A 26,766-nucleotide genomic window follows, 5' to 3' on the forward strand; every position below is an offset into this window, starting at 1 on the left:
AAAATATCTATAATTTTTGTCAGTCGGTTTATAAGGATTTGTACCCCGGAGTACATTTTAAAAGCATAATACCACTTAGACAATCACAAACATCTAAATTACCTAAGGCTCTGCCAGCAATGACATGTGGTGAATTCGCCAATGTAATAGGTATTTTGTAATTCTCTAAAATAATTTTATAAGATTGCTATTATCAATTAAGAACTAAAGAAGGCAGATGCATTCCCATGAGATGCCCAAATCTAATTACTTTAATTTGAATTGATAGAAACTGAAGCATGCAGGGCTTTAGTGAGATGTATTGCAGAGACTCTTATTGTGGTGTTACCATTATGATCAAAGCTCTTTCTGATAGATAAACATTTGTATGAATGTTTGTATTTTGTAAAGAACAGAAATCAGCGAAGAATAAATTCTGAGGATGCAATTTCTTGTCCAGGTGGTAGTTAACACTTGTGGCTTTTCGGAATTGAGAGTTCCCAGAGTACGTAAGTTTTCTCCCAACTCTGAAGCCACAAGTGTTCACTTTTATTTTGCTTGTGTGTATGTGTGGTATGTGGGTGCATGTACATGGGTCCATGCACCTATGTACGCACATATAGAAAATAAAGGAGGATGTCAGATGTCTTTTCTATCACTGTCTACTTTTCCCTTGAGGCCGTGTGTCTCACTAAGCATGATGCTTACTATTTCAGCTAGGCTGATTAGTCAATGAGTTCCCAGGACCTGCCCATCTCTGTTCCACCATGTTGATGCTGAACTTACTTAAGTGCTGAATATTCAAATTCAAGCCTTCAAGTTTGTGCAGCAGGCACTCTTACCCATTGAGCTATCCCCTCAGCTCACGTGTTCATTTTCAAATGTGCTTTACAGAAATTATACAGTGCATTTATTACACAAAAACTCTCTAGCATTTAAAATGTTTATAGTGGGTACAGTGATGCTCATCTGTAATCCACAGCAGGACTCAGGAAGTACAGATTAAAAATTGATAAAAGTTCAAGGTCAGCCCAGGCCACATTGTAATTCCACACAATTAGAGCTGTATAGTGAGAACCTCCCTAAATTTTTTTTTCCAAAGGAACTTTTATTTTAAATAATCAAAATATTGTGGAAGAAAAATCTCAGAGGGATGAGCAATTTTGAAAACCTACTTTGTAGCTCAGAAGCAGAGTACTTGCCAGGCATGTGCAAGGCCTTCAGTCTCATCCTCTGCATTATAAAATGATGTGAATATGTACCCATGTGCATTGTTTTCAAAGTCTGCTTTTGTGTGACCTGCCATACAATATATTCCAGCAGACTGCATGACTCCAGGAAGACAAAGTACTCTTTCTAAGCAGCTCAGCCCAATCTTTGCTAACATAAAATAGCATGGTTCCAATCCCTACTTTAAGTCAATTTCCACTGGGATCTGGCTTGACTCAAGTTCTTCTCATACACAAAAATGCAGGTTTACATAGACTTTTCACCTTGTCCATCTTCTCCAAGAATCATGGCTCGTTCTGTCTTCCCAGGTAAAGGAGTTCCAGTTCTACTACACAAACAGTGCAGGCATTGTTACTGGTGGCTCATACTAGCCAACCTCAACTGTGAAATCTCCATTGGTTCATAAAACTTTCAGATTATCACGAGTGTTTTGAAAACAGAGAAATGACTATTAAGTAACGGCATATGGTTAAAAGAGTGCTGGCAGGGCAAGCAATCATATGATTTCCACCACTTTTAAGAAATACAGGAGTAGATAACCTTTGGAAGCCCTATTTGTCTCCTCAGCAGAACCATCCTTCTTCCCCCTCCACTTCCAATAATTCCATTGCATTTCTTGATCAAGTTAGCACATAAGTTGTTTCATGTTTGCTACCTGTGGCTTCCATATAAAGAGACCCATCCTCAAGGGATCCGTTCACTTTTCACTTGCCACACTTGATATCGCTGTTGTATTATCCATGTCACATGTCACTTTATCACATAAGAAACTTCAATGTGCAACTTCCCCAATGATGGTATCTACTTTGGGGTCAGTAAAATCTCTCAGCAGGTAAAGGCACTTGGCAGTGTGCTTAATGATCTTAGTTCAATCCCCAGCATCCACATGAAGGTAGAAGGAGAGAACTGACTCCAGAAAGTTGCCCTCTCACCTCCACACAAGCATTGTGGCATGTGCAGAGACCCCTTCATCACATGCATACACACAATGTAATAGTAAATAAAAATTTCATTTAAAGAGTGCCCACATTGGAGAAGAAAGATTGGAGCAGCTACTCAAAGACAAAGGTCACATCTGCCTACAAGATCACCAGTACAACCATTCATCTCTGGTTTTTGGAAAGGGGACAAGGACTGATCCAGCATGCATTTTATTTCTCTTTGAGCATCCCTAATGACCATCTTCCTCTTTGGGGAAAAGCTGGAGAAAAAACATGCCTATTAAGGAACAGTAAGATCATAAAATGGGACAGTAAAAATTATCTATCCTTGTTGTTGTCCAGGGTGCCTAGGTTCTGGGTGTTAAATAAAACAATCAGTTCTGAGGCAATACTTGCTTTGGGAATACAAAGTGCCACCCATACCATTCATTCATCAGAGAAGAATTTACATATAATGCAAATTTTGTGACTGCGTATAGATAATTTCCCCAGGAGAACTCCAGGGTGAATGCAGAAAAGTGTCTCTAGTTGAACTGAGCTGTGTAGGAAAGCACAAAATATGCATTTCAATATGTCTCTAATATCTACCATCTCACTCCTGCGCTAGGGTGCCATGGCTGTCATACCTGCTGTGACCACTTTCTATTAATTTGGGAATACACACTATCTTAGTTCTCACAAACTGCAATGCTTACCCCCACTTTCCACAAGCGAACATTTAAGTTTTTTCAATAAGTGAAGTATTTATTTAGCATTGATATATGTGGGGGCCATTTAACATACATGACACTGTGCTTCTGTTCTTAGCAGGTTTCTCTCTTCCTCCGTCAGGTTCTAAGTATTGTGATCACACTCTGACACATTTTCTCATAAGTCTCTGGTTTTTAGTGGGCTCTTTTGCATAGCACCATGTGCTTTCCAAGTACATACACTTCATCAGAACAGAATTGGTCGTATTGAGGAAATAGGGTGGAATGTGGTGGTTTGAACAAGAATGCCCCCATAGGCTCATATGTTTGAATGATTAGTCATCAGGGATTGGAACTACTTGGGATGGGTTATAAGGTTTGGCCTTGCTGGGGGAATTATGCCACTGGAAGAGGGGCTTTGAGGTTTCAAAAGCACAAGCTGGGTCTGGTAGTTCTTTCTTTTTTGGATGTAGAACTCTCAGCTACTTCTCCAGCACTTTGTCTGCATGCCACCATACTCCCCAACATGTTGATAATGGACTAAATCTCTGAAACGGTAAGACAGCCCCAAATAAATGCTTTCCTTTGTAAGAGTTGCTGTGGGTCAGGCAGTGGTGGAGCACGCCTTTAATCTCAGTACTCAGGAGGCAGAGGCAAGTGAATCTCTGTGAGTTTGAGGACAGCCTGGTCTACAAAGCAAGTTCCAGGACAATCAGAGCTGTTACACAGAGAAATCCTGTATTGAAAAACCGAAGGAAAAAAAAAAGAGTTGCCATGGTCATGGTCTCGTCATGGCAATAGAACACTGACTAAGGCAGGTGGTAAAGCAGTTTGATTGGATAATCTTGAATTAATATGACAAAATAAATTGCCAAAAATTCAGTAAGGCGTATCAATACATATTTCTACTCTTTTTCTTGAAACAAGTCTATATTGAACTTTTTTCAGTACACCTTCCTGATATCTTCTGCCTCATCGTGTGAACTGCCTAGACCAGCACTGGTGTGGGAAGGCACAACACTGGGTAAACTGGCCTGGAAATGTAGTTAAGTCAGTAGAGTATTTTCCTAGGATGCACAAAGCTCTGGGTTCAAACCCCAGCAGCACATAAACCTAGCATGGTAGTCCACATTTGCAATCCCAGCACCTGGAAAATTGAGGAAGGAGGATAAGTAATTCAAGGTCATCTTCTGCTACATTGTAAGCTTGTAGATAGCCTGAGATACATGGAACACAATATTCAAAGATAAATAAATCTTTCAAGAGGGTAACAGGGACCCAGTGCCACTATCAGTCCAGAACTCTACTCTCACCTTACCCTCTCCACTGCCACATAAGAGCAATGCAAATGTTCTAACTAGAGAGAACCTGAAAGACATTTTATGATTTCTGGTTTTTCATTTTGCATCTTTCAGGAGTCAGCTCAATTACTATCATCCTACCCAGCAGATTCTCCCAGGCTTCATGTTTGATCTCAGTGAATGATGAAGTCACTTCCCTGATACAGTGGTTACATCAGATTGCTGAAAATTATTTATAAGAGCTGTATATTCACATGGGCATAGTCCCAGTGTATGCACGGAAAGCAGAATTAATTTTTTTAAGATTTATTTATTTATACATCCAGTGTTCTGACTGCATGTATGTTTATACACCAGAAGAGGGCACCAGATCTCATTACAGATGGTGGCTCACCACCATGTGGTTGCTGCGAATTGAACTCAGGACCTCTGGAAGAGCAGTCAGTGCTCTTAACCTCTGAGCCACCATTCCAGCCCCCAGAATTAATTTTTTAAAGATTCCTATTACCCTGTCACCAGAAAAACAAACATGGCAAAAGCTCCTGATCACCAGTAAACTTTCCCAGGAGTGCTCCTCCACTACTGTCTGGTTTTCACATTACATCTTAGAGTTACTACAGTAGCAATTTTACGTGGATGCTTTGCGATCCCAGATTCTTCAGGCTTTAAGAGTTTATCTTGGCTTCCAAGGCAGAGGTCTAATCATTTGAGAAGCAACAGACCCAAACTGCTGAATACAGTACTCATTGTGAAGCCAGACTTCCGGGTTCAACTCACAGCTTGCCAGATTAAAGACTGTAGGGAAGTTACTTAACTAGTTTTTATTTTAGTTTTCTTAACTACTAAGTGAATGAACAGTGCCTATCTAGTAAGCTTATTGTGGAGATCCTAGCTGGCACACGGGATTTCAGCTACAACTTACCTCAGGTATGCCAGAGCCACAGGCATATGGCGCAAATACACGTACCAGGGAGACGGCCAGAAATGCAAACAGCAATGCCCACAGAATGTACATTAAGTAATTCAGAATGTAAGCACTGGCACCCTAAAAAGCAGACACAAAAGAAGGAAGAAGCGGTGAACCATAGCAGACCTGAGTAATGCACCCAACCCCACCATCTCCATGAGGAAAGCAAAGTTTTGATGGGCTCAGAGAGGTTCCTGCCAGGCCTGCGTAAAGGAAAGCACCAGGTCTTGCTATTGCTATAGTCACTACACACAAACAGCATCAGGTGTTTCTCCAGGAGCTATTTACACAAGCCTTCCAGTGTATGAAACCACAGCAGTAATGGAAAGCAAGGATGATGCTGGGCTGTAATCACCACTTGCACTGTAGTTAATAAAAGGTGTGGCACACAAAACGCTGCCTGTGAGACTCTGTACGATTTGTTTTGTCTTGTCTGTGGTGGGATGGCCTCTCTTTGTTTTCATTACAGCCACACCCAGACCACAGTGCATAAGCTTCAGTTCTGTGTTTGAGAAGGTTGCTTCTCTAAGTGTGGTCCACGGACCAACAGCACCAGCATCACCTGGGAGGTTGGCAGAAACATAACCTGTGGGCCCCTACCCTTGGGCTGCCAAATCAGATACTTCACAAAGGCACACAGCCCAGTGTATTTTAACAAGCCTCTGGAAGATTCCAGCAAGTGCTAACATGTGACAGGCACTCCTAGAAGGGAGCTGCTTGAATACCCTCTTCAGAAAAAATATATTGGACTATTTATTCCAAAGTAGCTAGTCTTGTCTTTTCTTTCCTTTTCTGATACAAGCACACAGTCTGGGTACTTTATCCTTTCTCGAGGCTTCAGCTTCTTCTCACCATCTGGATTATTCAAGCAAGAGAAAAGGAAAAGATCACCTACCTACCTGTCAGGCCATGGCCATGGCCACATATATGCCTATTAAATGTAAGGACATGTTCCTGGAGACTGCAATGTGGCCACATATTTCACACACTATGTAGTGAGAAATCAGCCCAAGGAATACCTTTCATCCACTTAAATAAGTACATTTTGAAGGCTAAAACTAACTTCTCACTCTTTTAAAGGGCAATTCTTTGAAACAAAGAATAAATCTTACAACCAGTTGAAAAGATAGGCACCTCTATTTCCCCTGGAACACATGCCGCAAGTAGGAAAAAGATGGCAGTCAGCCAGGCCCATCCGCCCATGCTCATCAACCTAAGTCTAGAATTTCTTTCTGGAAATAATGGCAAGAATGTGTGAGATTTTAAGACTCCTGACTGTTTCTAAGATGTGAGGGAATATTCCATCAAGAGAAGGGATTAGTAAAATGGCAAAGTACATTGCAAATGTCTTCAGCTAAGAAAGTCCGTCAAAAGAAACAGGGAAAGGAGAAGTTCAAAAAGATTACAGATACCCTCCCAACATACTCGAACTTTTACAGTTCTCCTATTACCCCTAATGTAAAGCTTGTTACCTAGCTTCTTTCACCTGGCCTTGATCAATCAATGTCCCTCATCATCATCCTTCTTTTGAGTCAGAGTCTTACTATGGAGACTAGGTTGGCCTCTGTCTCGGCAAAATATGCATGATAATCTGAATTTCTAAATGCCATGAAGGTAAGTACTAGATCTGTGGGTCACCCATATATTCATGTGCCCCAGACCTGCTTTTCACAGAAGCTTCTTCTGATTGGGTCAGAAAAGGTCGATGGAAGATGATAACAGAAACCACAATGAAACGCTATTTCACACGTACTAGGTTAGCTACAATGAAGGCAGATGCTAGCAAGTGTTGTAAAGTAGGTAAGCAAATCAGGACCCTCATATATTGCTCATGGGAATGCAAATAAGTGCATCCACTTTGGAAACCATCCTACCAGTTCTTCAAAATGTTAAATCTAGGGGTCACCTCTCTCCCAGAGTTTACACTTATACCCAAAGGAGATGAAATATATGCTCCCACCTGGAACACAGATGTTCATGGTGACATTGTCATGCTAGTCAAAAAACAAGAACACATGTTCATCAAATAATATGCAGCCTGGCCATACAATGGAGTATCATACAGCAATGAAAAGGAAGCAAATGCTGACTTAGGCTATAGCATGAAGCAACTTGGAAAACAATATGCTAAGTAACACAATATCCACAAAGTCCACAAAGTCATGTATTCATTTAACTGAACTGTCTAGAAGGGGGAAATTTGTAGAGACAGAAACGTCATTGGCAGTTGTTTGGGACTATTAATCAATGACTCTGGAGCAGAACACGCAGATGGGGGGGGTTATGGATAAAAATATTCCAAAATTGACGATGGTGATCATTACATAATTCTGTGACTGTGACCAAAGCTACTGAATTGTACTTTCTGCAGAAGTATCTTTTTATTTATTTATTTTTTTATTGAAAAAAAAATTTCTACCTCCTCCCAGTCTCCCATTTCCGCCCCCCTCCTTCCACTCCTCTCCCCCTCCCTCCACTCCTCTCCCCCTCCCTCCACTCCCCTCCCCCTCCCCCCACTCCTCTCCCCCTCCCTCTCCAGTCCAAAGAGCAGTCAGGGTTCCCTGCCCTGTGGAAAGTCCAAAGTCCTCCCCCCTCCGTCCATGTCTAGGAAGGTGAATATCCAAACTGGCTAGGCTCCCACAAAGCCAGAACATGAAGTAGGATCAAAACCCAGTGCACAGGAGATCACTTCCTGCGGAAGTATCTTATAGTAGTATATTATTTGTGTTTTAATAAATAAAGCTTGCCTGAAGATCAGAATGCAAAGCAGCCACACTAGTCATCCATACAGGCCAGGCAGTGGTGGTACACACCTTTAATACCAGCACTAGAGAGGAAAATAAAAGGGGAGGAGATAGGGGTCATGCTCACTCTCAGTCTGATGACTTGTGGAGGCAGGATTACCCATTTTGATCTGAGGTAGACATAAGAGCTGGTGGCTGGCCGCTTTGCTTTTCTGATCCTCAGTTTGAACCCCTGGTTTTTATTATTCGTGCTACAGATCTGATGAAGTATAAATTGGCTCCATGAAACTGTTACTTTATAAACTGATTTAAAAAAAAACCTTTCTTCCGGCTTAAAACATAAAAATCAACTCCATTTCTTCAGCACAAAGAAGAAACTACCTTTAGTAAGAAAAAGGCAAATATACCAGCTGTGATAGTTCATGCCTGAAATCTCACAACTTGAGAAGCTGAAGTAGGAGAATTACTGTGAGTTCCAGGCCAGGATGGGCTATAGTGTGAGAGCACGTCTGAACATCAGTAAAGAGATAGGGGAGACAGGAAGAGAGAAAAGACAGACAAAGTGAGGGAGAGAGGAAGGAAAGAAAGGGGCATCCTAAAATACACATATAATGCCCATGAGCAAGGGGCTCCAAGGTCAGCAAGGGCTTTCTAGGTAAATTCTGAGCAGCCGCAGAACTCAATGAAAGCAAGCAACAGCACTATTTAAGCCAGAGAATACTATCTGAAGGTGAAATCCTGGGTGTTCAGGAACTTGGGATTATGGTGGTCCCAAGATCCCACACAGATACACACCTCTGACTGGCTCAACAGAAGCTCTGACCACTTCTGCCACAGGGGACACTTGTCCCTGTCCTCGAAAGTGGTCTCATTGGAGGTCCAGCAGCACTGCTCATGACTGTACCAGAAAGCAGATAGACAGACACCCTCCTTCAAGTCTGTCATCCAGTCAACAGCAAGATCGATGACCCCAGCCAAGGTACCTAGAAGAAGAGGAATAAATCATGGAGAAGAATTGCCACATGGAAAGAACACAGGGCATTCCCAAAGCTGAGTGTACACCCATGCTACTGCCACTAAAACTGACAGCTGCTTTCATCCACTTGGAAGTAAGCCTGAGCATTTATGGCATGGGCCAGTCAGTCAGTGGGCATCCCAAAGAGCCACGAAGGCCCTAGGGCCTCAAATCAGGTAGCAGGGCTATGTGGTTCCATTCTCTTAAGTTGTGAGGGCAGAAAAAAGTTTAGGATTCAGTCATCACTCTCTGAGTTTTTTAGTGTCAATATACAGCTTGAAAAATTATCCTCAATTTAGGAAGATGGCTCAGGAGATAAGACTGTTTTTATGCAATCATAAGGACCTGAGTTCAAATTCCAACACCTACATAAAACCTGGGCATGACCATGTGTACCTATATCCCCAGTGTTGAGGGAGGCAAAATGGAGATACCAGAAGCTCCCTGGACAGCCAGTTTAGCCAAAAGAACAAGTTTCAGGTGCAGTAAGAGGTCCTGCCTGGAGGGAATACGGTAGAAATAAACACAGGAAGACATCTTTGTCTGGCTTCAAAATACATATGTACTGGTGGGTGTACTCACACACACACAAGCACACTCACACACACACACACAACATATGCATAATTCACATCACATGCACGAAACACATAAGCAAGTAAACAACCCTTCTCTCTCCAGTGGCTTTCTCATCAACATTTAAGTCACCCCTAGTCCACATTCCCCTCCAAACACTGTCCTGGAGCTTCCCTTCTCTCTTCTTTCCCTCAGTCCAGTTCATTCTCTCCTTCTACTAGGAAAGCAATAGCCTGTACCCAGTCTTCATTATTCGGAACAGGTCATACAGCACACAACCAAGAGACCCTATGTAGCCCACTGCCTTTTTGTTACTAAAGCTTTAACCCAGCACAGCCACACTTTATCACTGGATGCTGACTGTGGCTTCCTGCTACAGTAGCAGAGTTGAAGTATAGAGACAGAAACTACACAGCTCAAAAAGCCAAAAACACTTATTTGCTAGCCTTTGATAGAAAGAAGGTTGCCAACCCTAGTTTTAGGCCTCTTGGCATCATTTGAAATTACCAAGCACTCCATTCTTTCAGAAGCTGATGTGGGAATGATTTCTTACTAATAAAGAAACTGCCTTGGCCCATTTTATTGGATAGAAAATTAGGTAGGCGGAGTATACAGAAGAGAATTCTGGGAGAAAGAAGGTTAGAGGAGGAGTCGCCATGATGCTCCCACTCCAGACAGACGCAGGTTAAGATCCTCTCTGGTAAGCCAGCTCATGGGCTACACAGAATATTAGAAATGGGTTAGAACAATATGTAAGAGCTAGCCAATAAGAAACTGGACCTAGCCAGGCCAGGCAGTGTTTGAAAGAATACAGTTTCCGTGTAATTATTTCTGGGTATACAGAAGTACAGATAGTTATAGATTAAAAAAAATAAAGAAAAATAAGCCACGTAAAAATGGAAAATTCACAGAGAGTCTGGATTATGTACATTGTGTTTTCTTTAAAATTTTTGACTGTGAAGGAGCTAAGTACAGAGAGACATTTCATTATATGGGCTGCCAAGCTAAACCAAAATGGATTTCATGAGGGTATTATGATTTCAGAATTTGGGTCTAAGGATATGATGCTTTGGAGAGGGTCTTCTTTTGTTTTTGCAGAGGATGAGACCCTGTGGATTGCATCTATTCCGATTTGGTATGATAGACCACGCCCTCCTGAAAGGTTGCTGTGAACACCCTCAAAAAATTGCTTCGCTCAATTGCCAACTGAGATGAAACTAGCACACAGGTTATATCATGAACGACCTAATTAACGACGCCCCTATTCAGCAGGAAGCAGTTTGGAGAGAAAAAACTACGCCCATGTTCCCAAATATTGTTTATAAATGTTCTTTTACATTTAAAGGGGGATATGATATAGATATGAATAATTTGCATTGGTATGGATTTTAAGGTCAATTTTGTTATATGTATATGTATTTTTGATCTTGATTAAGGTATTGTGATTGTGTAGTTCATTTAAAAATGTAATGTATAATTAGGAAATATAGGTTGTTAATGGATAATCATCGCTAATAGTTAAGCTTGTAGTCATGTTAATTAGATTTTCTAGATATATAGAGATATATTTCAGTTAGATAGGCATTCTTCATATCTTTCAAAGACTGCAGAATATGGCATTTAAAATATTTTAATAACTTAGGACTTTTCATGACAAGGAGACACGTCTGCTCCTGGCAGCACCAGCTACTTCAAGAGGAAGATGGGCATCGAAGAGGATCCTTATGGAGTTGGATAGTCATTTGGGCAAGAAACTGCTCTTGCCTGGACTGTTGCATAAACTGGACACAGAGAACCCTCAGAGAGAGGACTGCTGAACTTGCCTAAAGGTGAGATGGTCTTTCGGGGTTCCTGATTCATGAAAGAGTCTGCGAGACATTCTGCAGGACACAGCAGAAAATGACTGAACTGTCTTTGAAATTTCCTGCTTCATGGAAATGTATCTGGATACCATGGGCCTGTAGGCCGAAGATGGATGCCCCAACGGTACCAAAGAACTTTGGGTGACTGTCCAGGCAGCGAGATGTCTCTGTCATTTCTAGAGTTTTCTTATTTCTTGTGTACTTAGGTAATATTATATCCTTCTGGAGTCTTTGATGGAGTTGAAGAATGAATAGTTATAGTTTTCCTTAGTTATGGTAAGAGATAAAATAGATATAAATATTGTAACTGTAATTCTTACTTGATAACTGTTTTGTTATATGTAATTTTACTATGCTAAAGTTAAAGCCTTTCTTTTTTGTTTAAACGGAAAAAGGGGAAATGATGTGGGAATGATTTCTTACTAATAAAGAAACTGCCTTGGCCCATTTTATTGGATAGAAAATTAGGTAGGCGGAGTATACAGAAGAGAATTCTGGGAGAAAGAAGGTTAGAGGAGGAGTCGCCATGATGCTCCCACTCCAGACAGATGCAGGTTAAGATCCTCTCTGGTAAGCCAGCTCATGGGCTACACAGAATATTAGAAATGGGTTAGAACAATATGTAAGAGCTAGCCAATAAGAAACTGGACCTAGCCAGGCCAGGCAGTGTTTGAAAGAATACAGTTTCCGTGTAATTATTTCTGGGTATAAACTAGCCATGCTGGCGGCCGGGTGCCGGGGACGCAGCCCTGCCGCTCCTATTTCAACAAGAAGCTCATGGCTTCTGCAAAGTTTAGCTCTCCTGGTTTCCCCCTTGCTTTCGGATTTTCTGTCTGTTTTGATCTTTCCTGCTTCTCCACCCTGCTTTCTAAGGGGGATATTTCTTCAAAGCTTGACCCTAAACCCCTTTTCTCCTTTCATAGCATGCATTCTTCCCTGACTGTCTTATTTATATCCCTCTTGCTACTAAGCCCTAAAGGTATATCCAGGCCCAAAGAACAGTGTGTGTGTACATATGCATGTAGGTGTGTGCATGTATATATATGTGTGTATGTATCTATATGTGTTTATACATGTATGTGTGTGTGTCTTACTTCAACTAGTTTATGTACGAGAAAGAAAAGGTCTTGTCATCTAGCTTTTGTGTCACAGTTAAGGTCAGGCCAGGCATCTGGACCTGGGTCCACTTCAAAAGACACACATAATGTTCAATTCCATTTACATGGAATGTCCAGAACAGACAAATCTCCAGTGAGAGGAAGTAGACTGGTAATGGTTTAGATCCTTCCATAGCTAAAAGGTGCAGATAATATTCAGGTGGGAATGATAAAATTGTTCTAAAATTGGTCATGATGATAATTGCAAACTCTATAAAAACACTAAAAACCACTTAAGTGTACACTTTAAATGGGTTAATCATGCAATATGTGTAGTATAATTCAGGAAAGCTGTTACACACACACACACACAGAGAGAAAGAGAGAAACTAAAACTGGTGAGAGAGAGGCTCAATGAGAGAAAGATGTGATTTTTTTTTAGAGAAATGATCAGAGAAAGTTTCAAGTAGAAAGTGACCTGTGAGCAAGATCTGATGATCACCCCCAAATCCATCATTTTTCAACCGTTCACAGTCACATTACTCTTCATCCAATCTCCTTTGCTGATGCAAGTTGTTTTGTGACCCATCTCTGCTTTGGTCTGTGGTACAACAGTGCCGCCTTATGGTAAATTCTGGTAAATTAGTCTGCAGAGGGTAAGTGTGATTCCTCTGCGAGGATGCCAAATAAAACCAAGGGAACATCCATCCAGGCAGTTGGACACCTGAGTCCTCCCCCCCATTAGAGCCAAGGGAAAGTGGTGCTACTTTCTAGATCTTGCTCCAATATGCATTCAAATCCAAAGAACACTGGATGTGCCTATCTTTAAAATCCCTTCATTCTGTACCTTCCTTCACTTTTTACTGTGGCCGTAAAACTAGCTTTTTTTTTTTTTTTGGAGGAGTTTGCTGCCTCCAGTTACACATTAGAATCATAAAGGGGAAAGAGATCTTTACACCATCATAGTGTTTTCTCCAGAAATGCTGTTTAATACCAATCCTCATAGTCTTCTAAAAAAAAGAAGCTAACTTCAGCAAACGACTACCACAAAGAGCCAAATATCTACTACCCACAAAATGGCACTGAGATTTTGACAACGGAAGATGAGGAGTCTCTACGGGTTGGAACAGTGTATGGTCTAGATGCAACTGTCCTGGATTCACCTTGGACCCTGTGGGTGGTTAACATTATTTTGAATGTCATAGCATGCTCGATCATGCATTTCAGGGCTTTCAAGGAGTAGGAAAAGCCCACCACATGTGATGCTTGATACTTCAAAATTAAAATGTTTCCATATTTTGTAACCCCATAGATAGCTAGGTATAACAGAATATAAAAATGTGTGCTTTCGGTAAAATCCCAGGGTAGTCATAAATCTATGCAGTGTATGCACAAGGCCAAATTAACGCTGTTAATTGCAACTTTCTAGAAGTTCACACTTGCTTTGTGAGCTATCTCTGTTTTGGTCTGTGATGCCACAGTTAGGGTCAGGCTCCTGCCTTAGTCTTGGTAGATTCTAGAAAAAAAGTAGTCATTCAGGTATTTTCAATCAATAAATCTCTTACATTGAGATAGAAGATGAATACTCCATAGCTTCAGTGTCTCCTAAACATCTGGAGTGTGGGGGTACTAGGAGTACAGCGCACATACATATCTTGCACATACCTGCCAGCAGCCCAATGAGTAGCATCACCACCCATCCTGACCACGCATCCAACAGGCTCTTGATGAACTCCCAGATTGACTCCTTACTTTTGCTGGTTATCTAAAAATAAAATACACAAAGCAGTTGATCAGAACACAAGTCCATTTCCTGCTTCTTTCTCTGAAGTAGATTCCTCAAGAAACAACGTGACTGAGGAGATGAATATAATTAAGCCATCAAATTCCCAGTCAAACTGTTCTTGCAGCAATGCAAGACTGATTAAATGGGCTTTCTAGTTCACAAGGCTATATGGATGAAGCGCAGAATCAGTGTCTCCCTTCAAAATGGATTTTAAATAATCAAATTCAATATGGATTTTTAATTAAGTACTCTTTTAGGGATACTCTAACTCTTCATAGACCATTATGGCATTTTTATAGCATACCTCTTTCCCTCTCCATTCTGCGGGAGCCCTACACTCCTCTAACATCATCATCCCCCCACCTATTCTTGGTTTCCTATTTCATTCCTGTCTGCTTCTTCCACGTCTTTGGCTCTGATTCCAACCTGCCTTCCTCTGTACGCAAAATGTGTACCCTAACTTTTCCAGGGTCCGGTTTCCACCACCACATCTCTCTTTAAGTGCCCAAGCCACCTTGGCCATGTCTCAAGCTTCAGCAACCATCGGCAGGCTAGGGCTCTCTCACTCTCCAAGGTGAGCCCAACCTCACACTGAGCTGCACAGCATGCTGTTTCCAAGCTCCTGCTGCTCCCGTTCCTCGTTCCTCCACTCATTAGCAAAAGCCCTGCCTTGTCTGACAAGAACCTATGGTTCTATGACTCCATTTCACTCTGCTCCCTTCTCTAAAGCCCTACACGGCTTGAGGCTTGATCATGATCCCACAGGCATCTTTTTTTTTTCAGCCTCCAGTAAGAACTCCTCCTGCCTTGTGACCACACTCCTATGCTTCCTGTTTATCTCTGCAGTACCTCTCTACTGTCCTCTTCAGCCTTCACCAACTCCTCCCCATGGGTTATTTAATCATTCCTAACACAGCCCCGTAGCATACTCTTCTAGGCTCATCTCTATTCATCTCCTTCTGGGAATCCTCCAACAAACCCAGGACTCCCTGGAATGATCTGAAGTTGTCACATTCTTTCATGTGTCTGTGAATTAAAAAAAAAAAAAAAACACTCCCTATATTTAAGATCATTTCTCTCTCTCTGACTACCAAATTTTTGGTCACATTGAGAGAACAAATTAAAATCTTACCTCTCTGAAAAAAAAAACTTTCTAATCATCCCTCATAAATGAGTCCATAGCATTTGCCATATTCTAGTATACACTAGATATCTGGCAGCGTAATAACATAACACAGACACACATACAATCTCATCCGATCTTCAATGTCATCACTTTTTTCTCAAGGATTAATGAGTAAATGAGGCCCAGAAATGACAGCCTCAAACTCAACCACCATGAAGGTGTCAAGGGCAAGAGGTGATTCAAATGTGTCTGACTTCAGGGTCCCTTTGTTGTTTACACTGGTCATATTTCTACCCAAAGTACCTGATATTGTAACTCTCAGTCTTTGTCTCTGCCTCCTCTACTAGATCTTTCCTGCTGTGGAAGCCACAAATGATGCACAGCCTCAGGCTCAGATTATAACCTGCAGATGGAAGCATTGTGGATCTATCAGTAAAGACTCCTTTAGCATAGTACCACCTACCTTTCTGTGTCTGTCAGTGTCCCGGGACTTTTCCCTTAGCCAGTCTATGGTGTGAAAGTCCTCATAGGTCCCCACATCAGGGAAAGGCTCATCAAGGAAATCCATTAGGTTCCCAGAAGCACTCATGGCTCCAGAGCTGACCATGCTAGTTACTCCTGGAAGAGAAGTCCACCTGTTAAAATGCAAACAGGGCTCGTGTGTAGCTCAGGACAAGAGTATCTGCATAGTATTCATGAAAGCTTGGGTTTGATCCCCAGCTCCACAAAGAAACAAAGTAAGCATGACCATAACATGAATATAGCACCATAATCCAAGAACAATCTACTTTTCTTTTTCTCTGGTTATATGTGTATGTTGTGTGTTGGTGTGTGTTTCTGTGTGTGGTAGGGTGTGTGCTATGTGTGTGTGTTTATGTGGAGGGGTACGTGTGGTGCTGTGTGCTGGATAGACCTTTCACATGTTAGGCAAGTACATTTGGTTGTGGGACAAATGTCTGTATTCTGTCAATTATATTTTAACAAAACGCTGATTGGTCAGTAGCCAGGCAGGAAGTATAGGTGGGACAACCAGACAGGGAGTATAGGTAGGTCAATGATAACAGGAGAATTCTGGGAAGGAGGAAGCCCATTCCTCAGCAGTCCTGACCAGACCATAGAAGCAGCAAGATGTGACTGCCCTGCTGAATAAGGTACTGAACCACATGGCTAACACAGACAAGAATAATGGGCTAACATCAGTTGTAAGAGTTAATAAGAAGCCTGAGCTAATGGGCCAATCAGTTTATAGTTAATGTAGACCTCTGTGTGATTTCTTTGGGACTTAATGATTGCGGGAACTGTGCAAGACAGAAAACTCAGTCAACATACATTACCATTAATTCTTTTTCTAACTGTTTCTAGAAAGGGTCTCATGTAGCCCAGACTGACCTTGTTACAGAGAATGTCCTGGAACTCTTGATTCTCTTACCTTTGCCTTTTGTGTACTAAGATTACAAGCATGTGCCACTATTTCCTGCTTCCATTTTTATATAACATAAAAATTATTTCCAGTATCTCTGCTGTAATGTAATATGTACACAGTTCATCCTTAGTATTCACCAGTTATCTTCTACAAAGTGATATTGAACATTGAATTAAGAAATACCAAACAATGCCCCCAAATGAATCCTGCAAGCCTCTGCTCACAAATTTTTTTCAACCAATCAATAAATCATCTTTTTGTTTGTGTTTCTATTTAAAGATATCTTATTTGATAGACACACCTCACTCAGTATCCTTGAACTCAACCAACTGCACCACTGCTGAGTCCTGATCAAAGTTTCTCTATCAGATATATTTTCTCCAAAAAGCACATCACAAACAATGCTCTAGGACATAGGAACAAGGACACTTTAAAGAGCAAAATTACCAACAAAAGGAACACAGGTCTGGGGTTTTGTTTTTAGTGAGGAACTAAATAAAACAGGAACAAGTCACTTGTTCACAGTATGACCATGGAAACGCAAAGGTTATCTTCTCTGACCACAGCTGCCAGATGTTTTCCTGATGACTTGAACTTTTCACCATTCTACACAATTTCCAAGTCAGTGACTAACCTTTAAAGTGCCACTACTGACTTGGTACTATATATAGTTAGGTTCTTGAAAGTCCCCTAAAAATCTGAGTATTACATATTTTATCCTCAAGGTGGCGCTTCAAAAAGAAGTGAAACCTTGAGCTGGAGCTGAGGGGGAGGGGGTTGGTCCTTAGATGATAAACTGTGTGTGCCCCAAAGGGGAGTACTGGGCCCCAGCTCCTTCCCCTCACTCCCCTCTCATGTCCTGGCCATGAAGTAAGTGTCTGTTCCACCACAATGTACCACAATGTACACTGTCACCACAATCCCAAAGCAAGGTGGCTAATTGATCACAGACTAAATTCTCAAAAACCATGAACCCAATAAACCCTCCTTCTTTTTTTTTAAATATAATTTTTTTATTGAAAAAAAAAGATTTCCGCCTCCTCCCAGCCTCCCATTTCCCTCCCCGTCTCCCTTTTCCCCTCCTCCTCCGTCTCCTCTTCCCCTCCCCCCACTCCTCTCCCCCTCCCTCTCCAGTCTGAGGGGCAGTCAGGGTTCCCTGCCCTGTGGAAAGTCCAAAGTCCTCCCCGCTCCATCTTGGTCTAGGAAGGTGGACATCCAAACTGGCTAGGCTCCCACAAAGCCAGAACATGAAGTAGGATCAAAACCCAGTGGAACCCTCCTTCTTTTTATGTTGACTAGATAAGCTATTTTGTTACAGGGATGCTCTACTGAAGAACACAGAAAATGGCAAATTTTAGTGAATAGGCAAATTTGTAAATACGGTTCACAAATAAGTATGAGCTTCTTTCTGTGTTCTATAAAAGGAAACAGTCAGATTGTCAAATAATAATAATAACCAAAATCATTGGTCCTCCTGAGAGACAGAATAGACAAAAGAAGTAAACAGCCTCTGTGGTTGTCATCATCCAGATGTGTAACAGTAGCTGCAGAGTAACTTTTATTCACAAGTGGCAATCAAAGCAATCTGTAGGTGGCAGCAGCTCTCTGAGAGAGGAGGGCCATGGATATCAACAAAAGCAGTAGGACAGACTACTGATAGCCAAGAGGCATGCAAAGCTGGCAGCACAGTGACCTGGGCAAGGAGCACTGGGAAAAGACACTCACTTAAGTTTTCCTTAAAACACAGTCAAAATGGATCTTGCTGCCAGGACAGTAAAAGACTTGAATGTCTTAGATAACAATTCCATTCCAACTGTTCAGACTCCCCTGGTCTGGAAACCCATCGATCATAAACCTCCCATATTCTGCCACCCTCCGAGTCTCATTCCCAGATCACATAGGAGTCCAATTGAGGCACAGAAAAAAAATTGCAGCAGGATCAATGTTCACTCAGGTTAACAGAAAAAAATAAATGACTTCTACAAAGACATGAGCCTGGAAAATGCACCAAATAAAAATTACTTTGGCAAAAAGCATGGAAATTTGAATTATAGTATGAAGGCCACAAAAGGCTAGGAATCAATAGTTAAAACATTGAAGGTGATTATAAAAATACTTCTGTTCAGACCTCTCTCATTGCTTTACATATTAACGTATCTAGAAGACTCAACCATGTCCTGACGAAACTTCACTTTAATCAACTAGAAAAGTCACTATGAACAAAATATGGTAATCACCTTACAAGCAATAAAATGGCCACAGTGATTGATTTATTGACCATCTGTGCAACTCAGCTGTTTTAAGTTTCAAAGTTTGAGGTCTGAGCTGTGCCAAGTTGAAAACTACACCTACTGATGAGTATCCAGGGAAGAAACACATTGCATAAGTCGGTAGCAACCGATACCATAACCAAAAATATAAGGGAAGGAATAAAATTAGAAAGCTGGTAGCATTCTCATTTTCACAAAACAATATGGTCAAAACCTCTTATGATAAGGAAACTCTCTGATGAGGAAAGATGACAGGTTGTAGACACACAATGCAAAGGTCTTGTCAAAAACAAAAAACAAAAAGCAAAAAACAAAAAAACACCTCAGTTAAATGAAGAATAAAGATTTGGTTCTGCTACTAAAGGAAAATTGGTGCTGGACAGAGTGGCTCATGCATGTAATCCCAGTACTCGTTAGATATGGCAGAAAGACTGCCATGAATTCAAGATGGGGCTAAACTGAGACCATCTAATTTTGTAAATCAAGTTTTATCAGCATACAGTCATGCCCACTTTGGCTCTGGAAAATGAAGTCTAGTGAAGTCCACTCTGTAGAAAGGAAAAACAACTCCAGTGGTGAAGGGGATTGACGCAGCAATGGATGACAATGCCCAGAAGAGAGAGGAAGGACCAGAATTTTCCCTAGCTCATGCTGGTGATACTCTGCATGAGAAGACAGACTCTCTCCTATACAACCATTATTTACCTACGAAGGGACTTTGGAAAACATGCAGGGCACCTAGGACTTTTATCTAATCCCTTAAGGCAAAAAGTATCTGTAAGGCTTAGTCTCAGCATGAAGCCTCCAAGAGACTGGGATCAAAGTCTTCAACAGCAGATGAAAACAGACTCTATCCCGTAAACTCAATTTACCAGAGCCCAACAAAGACTTGCATGTGTTAGCAGTGATAGCATCAATGATGCCATTTAGGACTTTGATGTTAAAAGCTACTCTGAATGGGTCGGCTCACCCTCAGAATAGGAATCTGTATTATTTAAAGGAAACCTAGCCTGTATATAGTTGGGTGTTGGTAAAGATGTAATGGATTCTAGAGATGAAAGAAGGCAGGAAATCACTTGGATAAAGATCAACAAGAATAATCAAGCCACCCACACACACACACACACACACACACTAAGTATAAAAGAACATGCCATCCTGAACTAAATGGCAACTCTCAGCATATCTGCCCCCAATGCCATCCCTTTGAATGTGTTGCTGCTCTCCTTTGATCCTTTGAAAGGCTTCTTGGTCTCTGCCTGGAAAGTTCTGATTTACTCTGCAGAGTGCTTTGCTGCACCTCCTCACCTATAGAGACTGAATTAGTTTCCCCAGAGAGAGAGCTGCTGCATCCTACTTAGGCATTTCAAAGCCTCCCTTATCAGAACTGCTATGTACATCACACCATTCCTCCTTTACTGTGATCTTCTGCTGCATGAAAAACTTAAGTCATTTTTGCCTCTCTGTGTTTGGGCCTGAAATGCAGCTGGTGTTCAATAACCTTCACTGAATTAATTCAATTGTATGCATTATTTCTGGACCACAGGGGCAGCAAAGCCCATTGGAATTTCTTGCAACCACCTAAAATAGAAAGACATTTTAATGTCATCATAAATGAGAGAGAAGGGAGAGGAGAAAAAAAAGTGTGAGTAGAAGATACATGAACAAAAAAATGCAAAAGCAAATAAGTGAGTTTGTCAGTAGTTACTGTTTGGTTCAGGGTAATTTAGACCAACAGCCTTGGGGACATGATCAGTATGGTTTTGAGGGTATAGGTCTTTCAGAACAAAAAATCAGAAGCAACCAGGATCACGCTGCAGAAGCCCTTGATTGTGCCCATTGCCAAAAGAAGGCCCAGCCATACAAAGCATAGACAACAACTGACCCCCCCCCCAACAAACTCTAGTAGATTCTTTATTTCATTTAATGCATCAGCATCTGGGTTACAACAAAGTTCCTTGGCAATTTTCAGTTGACCAATTCCCTTTTGGCTGATTGGTGCCACATCCCCGAAAAAAAAACTAAATTAGGAGCCTGGGAAAATGAAATTTGATCCCCAGCATGTGTTCTACCAAGAGGTTCTGCCTAGGCTTTCAGTTCTGTTCCAGTTTCTTCACATATCTGAAGTATAGAAGCAAGACTTCCCTTAGGTACTTGTAAGAATAAGCCAAGACAACATTATTGATAAAGCACTAACAAATGGTTCTATGGGACTACATTTTTTGACTCTAAAATTCTGGTTTCACTCTGAAGGGTACTACTGTTTAGAAAGACCCAAATAATATATCAAATCTTCAAGTCCCTGAAATATTTTGTCTCCACAGTGCAGAGCTGTGGGATGATGGGAAAAGGCCTCCTTGACTTTTATGAGCTTTAATCTTCTCATTCATAAAATATGTGTTGTGAGCGTACTTTCAGATCTGGAATTCAATGACTTTGTGGCATTTTTTTTTTGCTTGTTTGTTTTTAAAGATTTATTTATTATGCATACAGCAGTCTGCATGCATTTATGCCTTACTCCAGAAGAGGGCACAAGATCTCATTCTAGATAGTGTTTAGTATGAATTGAACTCGGGACTTTTGGAAGAGCAACCAGTGCTCTTAATCTCTGAGTCATCTCTCCAGCCCCTGACTCTGTGGTTTTAAAGCTGAGCTCAGTGGTATGAACTCATGCTATTGGTCAGAAGAGGTTTATAAGGTTTTTTTTTTTTTTCTCTGATTACTGAGTCAGTCTTCAGGACACTCTAGTCTATATTCATCTTTCCAGGTCAAAGCAGAATCTTTTTTTTTTTTTTTTTTGCAAAAGCAAGAGGATTTTTACTCTCTCATGACAGGGCCCTTCAGGTTCGAGATATGAAGGACAACCGATAGCTGTTACAGTCCATCTTTTTTTTTTTTCGTTTATTTATTTATTAAAGATTTCTGTCTCTTCCCCGCCACTGCCTCCCATTTCCCTCCCTCTCCCCCAATCAAGTCCCCTCCCTCGTCAGCCCAAAGAGCCATCAGGGTTCCCTGCCCTGTGGGAAGTCTAAGGACCACCCACCTCCATCCAGGTCTAGTAAGGTGAGCATCCAAACTGCCTAGGCTCCCACAAAGCCAGTACGTGCAGTAGGATCAAAAACCCACTGCCATTGTTCTTGAGTTCTCAGTAGTCCTCATTGTTCGCTATGTTCAGCGAGTCCAGTTCTGGACTTAAGGGTTCAGAATTTTCAGGTTCACCTCTGGAAGCATCACGCAAGCTCAGACTCAAGAAAGTAGTGATATTAGAAGTGGTATTAGTGCCCAGCAGGTAAACAGTTCCAGGTGCTTCTCACAGTGCTTTTGGACACTTTCATTTCCAGATACGAGGCAGTGAAGATTGGACAAGGACTCAATAAATGGGTAAGGCCAGTACTCATGGGCAATCTTTAAAGTTTCTGGGTCTGTCCTTGATCTTGAGGATATAAGGCCAACAGAAGACCACTGTGAGCAAGAAAACATGTCATTGACATGCTTAGAGAAAGCAAGAAACTAAGACTGGTATCTTGAAGTGCTGCTATGCTCTACCATGACTGGCAGGAAAGTGGGTATGGGGAGAGAGGAGCTGAGCTCTACTGCAAATGGATTGGGTGAAGGAGGTAAAAGAAATTATTGACCTCTGACTAGGAGCCCAAGAAAGTAGCTCAAGAAGCATAGCTTTGCATTGGGCAGACCTTTTTCTTTAGCCACAAACAGCAATATTTAATATAATACCTCTATCCTTTCGCCTTATGATAGTACTATAAGGGACTAGCTTGCCTCAAGAAAGTGCTTGCCACACAAACATGCGGACCTGAGTTAGATCCACAGAATCCATGAAAAAAGCAGGATGAGTAACACAAAACTTGTGATCCCAGTGCTAGGAAGGCAGAAACTAGTTGTATCACTTTTATTATAACCATAAAAAGTAACATGAGATATATAGGTCATTTATTGTTGATCTCAAAACATGATGGCTTACATAGGAACAAGTGCCTCAATTTTGTCATTAATAGCACTGGGATTTGACCAGAAAAAAAAAGACAGTTCCCACTAAAGATTGCTCAGGAGACTACAGTCAGCAGGGCCTGAAATCATTTGAAAGCTTGCTCACTATCAGCTGTGCCCAGCTTGGGAGACTCAACAAATGAGGACTAGAATAGCTGAGGCTCCACATGGTACTGCCATGTGGCCTCTCCAATATGACTGCTTTGGGTGGTAGGCCTTCTTACTTGGAGGCCCTAGACTCCAAGGTGACTTGTGTCCTGACAGACACCAAAAAGAATCTGGGTCATTTTACCTCACTTAGCCTCAGAAGTCAGGCAGGCTGTTCCAAAAGCACACTCAAGGTCAAGTGGGTAGAAAATAGATCACAATCCTGATGGGGGAGTGCTGAGTCTCTAGAAAACACCTGGAATCCAGGAACAGTGTTGTGACCATTTTTGAAAAATAGAATTGACCATCCACCTTACAAAAAAGTTTTCACAAATGCAGAAAGTATCTAGAAGAAAATATTGATTATTTCTGACCATCTTAGGTTGTAAGTCACTATAACATGTTGTCATAGTTTTTCATAGGTATACTTTAAAATAGATGGCTGGCTGGACTGTAGTTCATTGGTAAAGGACTTACTAGCATGCTAGTTTCAATTATCAAGTACTACTTTGTTTTTGAGACATGGTTCAAGCCAACCTTCAACTTGCTATATAGCTGGAGATTTCCTTGAACATTTTTGGGGTTGGGGGATGGGTTTAAGACAGTGTTTCACAGTGTAGCCTGGCTGTCCTGAAACTTGCTCTGTAGACCAGGCTGGCCTCGAACTCACAGATATCTACCTCAAGAGTGCTGGGAATAAAGGCATGAACTTTGATCCCCTGCTTCCCAGTGCTATGGATGGCAGGTGTACATGATCACTCCCAGATTATGTGCTGCTAGGGATGGAACCCAGGTTTTAGTGCTTGCTAAACAAGCATTCTACCAACTGAGTTCCGTCCCTAGCCCAAGTTAATTCTTTAATACATGTTTCCCGCTGTACTTTGAGTTTTCATCCTGAAAGGTAGCATTATTAAGACCTTGGGGCAATACTGTATGAGTTCCTACTCAGTTAAGACACTCCACAGTGGTATGATTGTAGGCCAGTTGCTGAGCCTTACCTGGTCTCAGTTTTCCCAGCTACGAAACAGAGATTGTAGCAGGACTTGCCACAGGGTACTATTATGGTGACTATGTGGAGTCTCTGGCTGACAAACAGCAGCACCCAATCCCAGGTTCCATTTCAGCCTGAGGAGGCTACGGTTTCAATGGTGTTTGATTTCAATAGACTCAGCTGTCCTGGAACTTACTCTGTAGACCAGACTGGCCTTGAAGTCACAGAGATCCAGCTGCCTGCCTCTGCCTCCTCCCCCCTCCCCCCCTCCAGTGCTGGAATTAAAGATTGGGTTTAAAGGCATGCATCACCATGCCCAGTTCCAATGGTGCTTTCTCAGGGGCCTCCTATGGTTGCTTTTATCAAAGAACAGTGAAGTAGGTCACTAAAATAGGAATCTATGCCAGAAATTTTAAATCTTTTTCCCTAAAATACCATTAAAATATTTGCATTTATTAGAGACTAATTTCTTCAAATAAGAATTTTCCCTATTCAAAGTGGACAAACCACTGAGATATTTGCACGAATCCTCAGTCTGGCTATGTGACCTCCATTGACCTGCCAAGCCCTGTGACACACTGACTGAAAGTTAATGACTAGTCCTTTTACTCTCTCAGGGACAAACAAACATTTATTAATTAATCAAAATGATTTGTCTGTGTCACAGCTAATCTTTAGGCCCTTGCTGTGTTCCAGAATTTTCAGAGCTACCTTTACTGCCACTTGTATTTAACTAGTGAGTAGTACAGAGAGGAAAAACTGAAAATATGTATTCTTTAGCACTGGCAAAATTCAAATAGAGATAATCAGGCCGATTGCCTCAAACTCTCAAAAGTAACCATTATTGTTCTTACCATCTAGAAGTGAGGAACAAGCAGTATGATAGCTATCTATACACAGATACCAACAACTGGGTGTAACAGCATATACCTGTAATCTTGGTATTGAGAGACTAAAGGAGGAGGGCTGCTGCAAATTCAAGGCCATTCTGGTCTATATAGTAAGTTCCAGGAGAAGCAGAGCTATAGAGAGAGACAAGTCTCAAAAGAGCTGGGGAGAGGCAAGGAATGAAGGAAGCGGGGGTGGGGGGAACAAAGAAAAATAAAGTGTAAGAGAAAGGATTCATACAGGCAAGCAATGGATCCTCACAGTAACCTGCAAGAAGCTCGCAGTCCCCGCTCAGAACTAGCAATGCATAAACAGTAGCCAATGGCAAGCGTCTCACTGCTCTCAGGTCAGGGAAGTGGGAAGCAAGCTAGATAGAATCACAGGGAAAGCTCAAGGAAACTAGTTATTTTGCTATGATCTTTCAATTTGCCTTGTTTTTCTGAGAACTAGAGTTTTGGCGGTGCTTTTTAACTGAATTCTAGATCCTGCTTTGTACTATTCAATCAAACCGGACCCAAGGGACTAAACTGGATAAACTGGTGGGAAGAGCCAATCCCTTGAGCTGTGTTGATAAAGTGGCTGTCACCTTAAGACTTCCGCGCTCTGACCGATATAAATGCACAGTGAGCCATGGAACAGTAATCTCTTTTAGGCATAGTTTATACATAATTAATTCATCTCCTATAAAATTCCAATTTATACTTGGGTGCATTTCCAGAATTGTGCAATCACCAACACTACCCAATCTCCCCTAAATGTAACTTCATAACCACTAGCAATCATTTCCTCTTCAGTCTTCCAGCAACCGCTGATATATTTTCTGTCTTTGAACTTGCCTATTTTATAATATTTCACCTAAATGGAAACATCTGATGTAGCCTTTTGTGGCTAGCTCCTTTCACTTAGCACAATATCTTCAAGATCCATCTTACAGAAGATCATGTATTAGCACATCATTCCTTTGTATTGCTGAATGATATTGCATAGTGGCACAGTATCACACTTGGTTTCTCTATAATCTCCTAACTAAATATTTGGGTGATCTCTACTTTGGGGCTGTTATAAACATGGTATAAGGTCTTCGTATTCATGTTTTCATGTCTCTTCCATATATGCTTAAGAGTGAAGTTAGCTGGGCAGTGGTGGCGCACACCTTTAATCCCAGCACTCAGGAGGCAGAGGCAAGCGGATCTCCGTGAGTTTAAAGCAAGCCTGGTCTACAAGAGCTAGTTAGAGGACATCCAGAGCTGTTACACAGAGAAACTGTGTCTTGGAAAACTTAGAAAAAAATTGAAGTTGCTAGGATACAAGGGAACTCTGTATTTAAACTTCTGAGGAGTTGCCAGACTAAAGTCTCTCTCCATTCCTTCCACCTTTGTTTTTTTTTTCTTTCCAGTTCACGTAGATGGATCTGAGGTTTCATGCACACTGAGCATGTGTTCTACCACTCACCTACACCCCAAGTTGAAATCTCTTCCTTCTGAAGTAAACAACTAGCTACAAAAATACAAAAAAAAAAAATCAGAGCTGTGAAGACAAGTTAGTCAGTAAAGTGCTTGCTATGCACCTGTGAGAACCTGAATTCCACCCCCATCTGCTGGGAGCAAAGACCTGTATTTGGTTATAGCCATGGTAGTCATTAAGTAAGATATTCACCTCTGTCACCTCTGTAGAGCAAGTTCCGGGCCTAGGATATAATCCTTATCTCCCTGTGAGTTAAGAGTGCCTA

General features: G+C 41.5%; 1 protein-coding gene across 3 annotated transcripts in view; it reads right to left on the minus strand.

Moving 5' to 3' along the window:
• Clcn4 (chloride voltage-gated channel 4) overlaps positions 1-26,766 on the minus strand; it is a 68,966-nt gene that overhangs the window by 26,683 nt on the left and 15,517 nt on the right. The window contains exons 3-6 of one of the 3 annotated variants that reach the window (XM_050121007.1): positions 15,777-15,948; positions 14,067-14,166; positions 8,647-8,834; positions 5,063-5,185 (exon numbers count right to left, since the gene is read on the minus strand). In XM_050121007.1, the coding sequence (XP_049976964.1) occupies positions 5,063-5,185; positions 8,647-8,834; positions 14,067-14,166; positions 15,777-15,948 (583 nt within the window). The remainder of the gene's footprint in view (positions 1-5,062; positions 5,186-8,646; positions 8,835-14,066; positions 14,167-15,776; positions 15,949-26,766) is intronic. The other 2 variants (XM_050121008.1, XM_050121009.1) reach the window with 2 other exon arrangements.

Source organism: Alexandromys fortis, unplaced genomic scaffold (assembly GCF_014885135.2).
Source record: "Alexandromys fortis isolate MF-2015 unplaced genomic scaffold, M_Fortis_MF-2015_v1.1 scaffold_192, whole genome shotgun sequence".
In the NCBI taxonomy this organism is placed as follows: domain Eukaryota; kingdom Metazoa; phylum Chordata; class Mammalia; order Rodentia; family Cricetidae; genus Alexandromys; species Alexandromys fortis.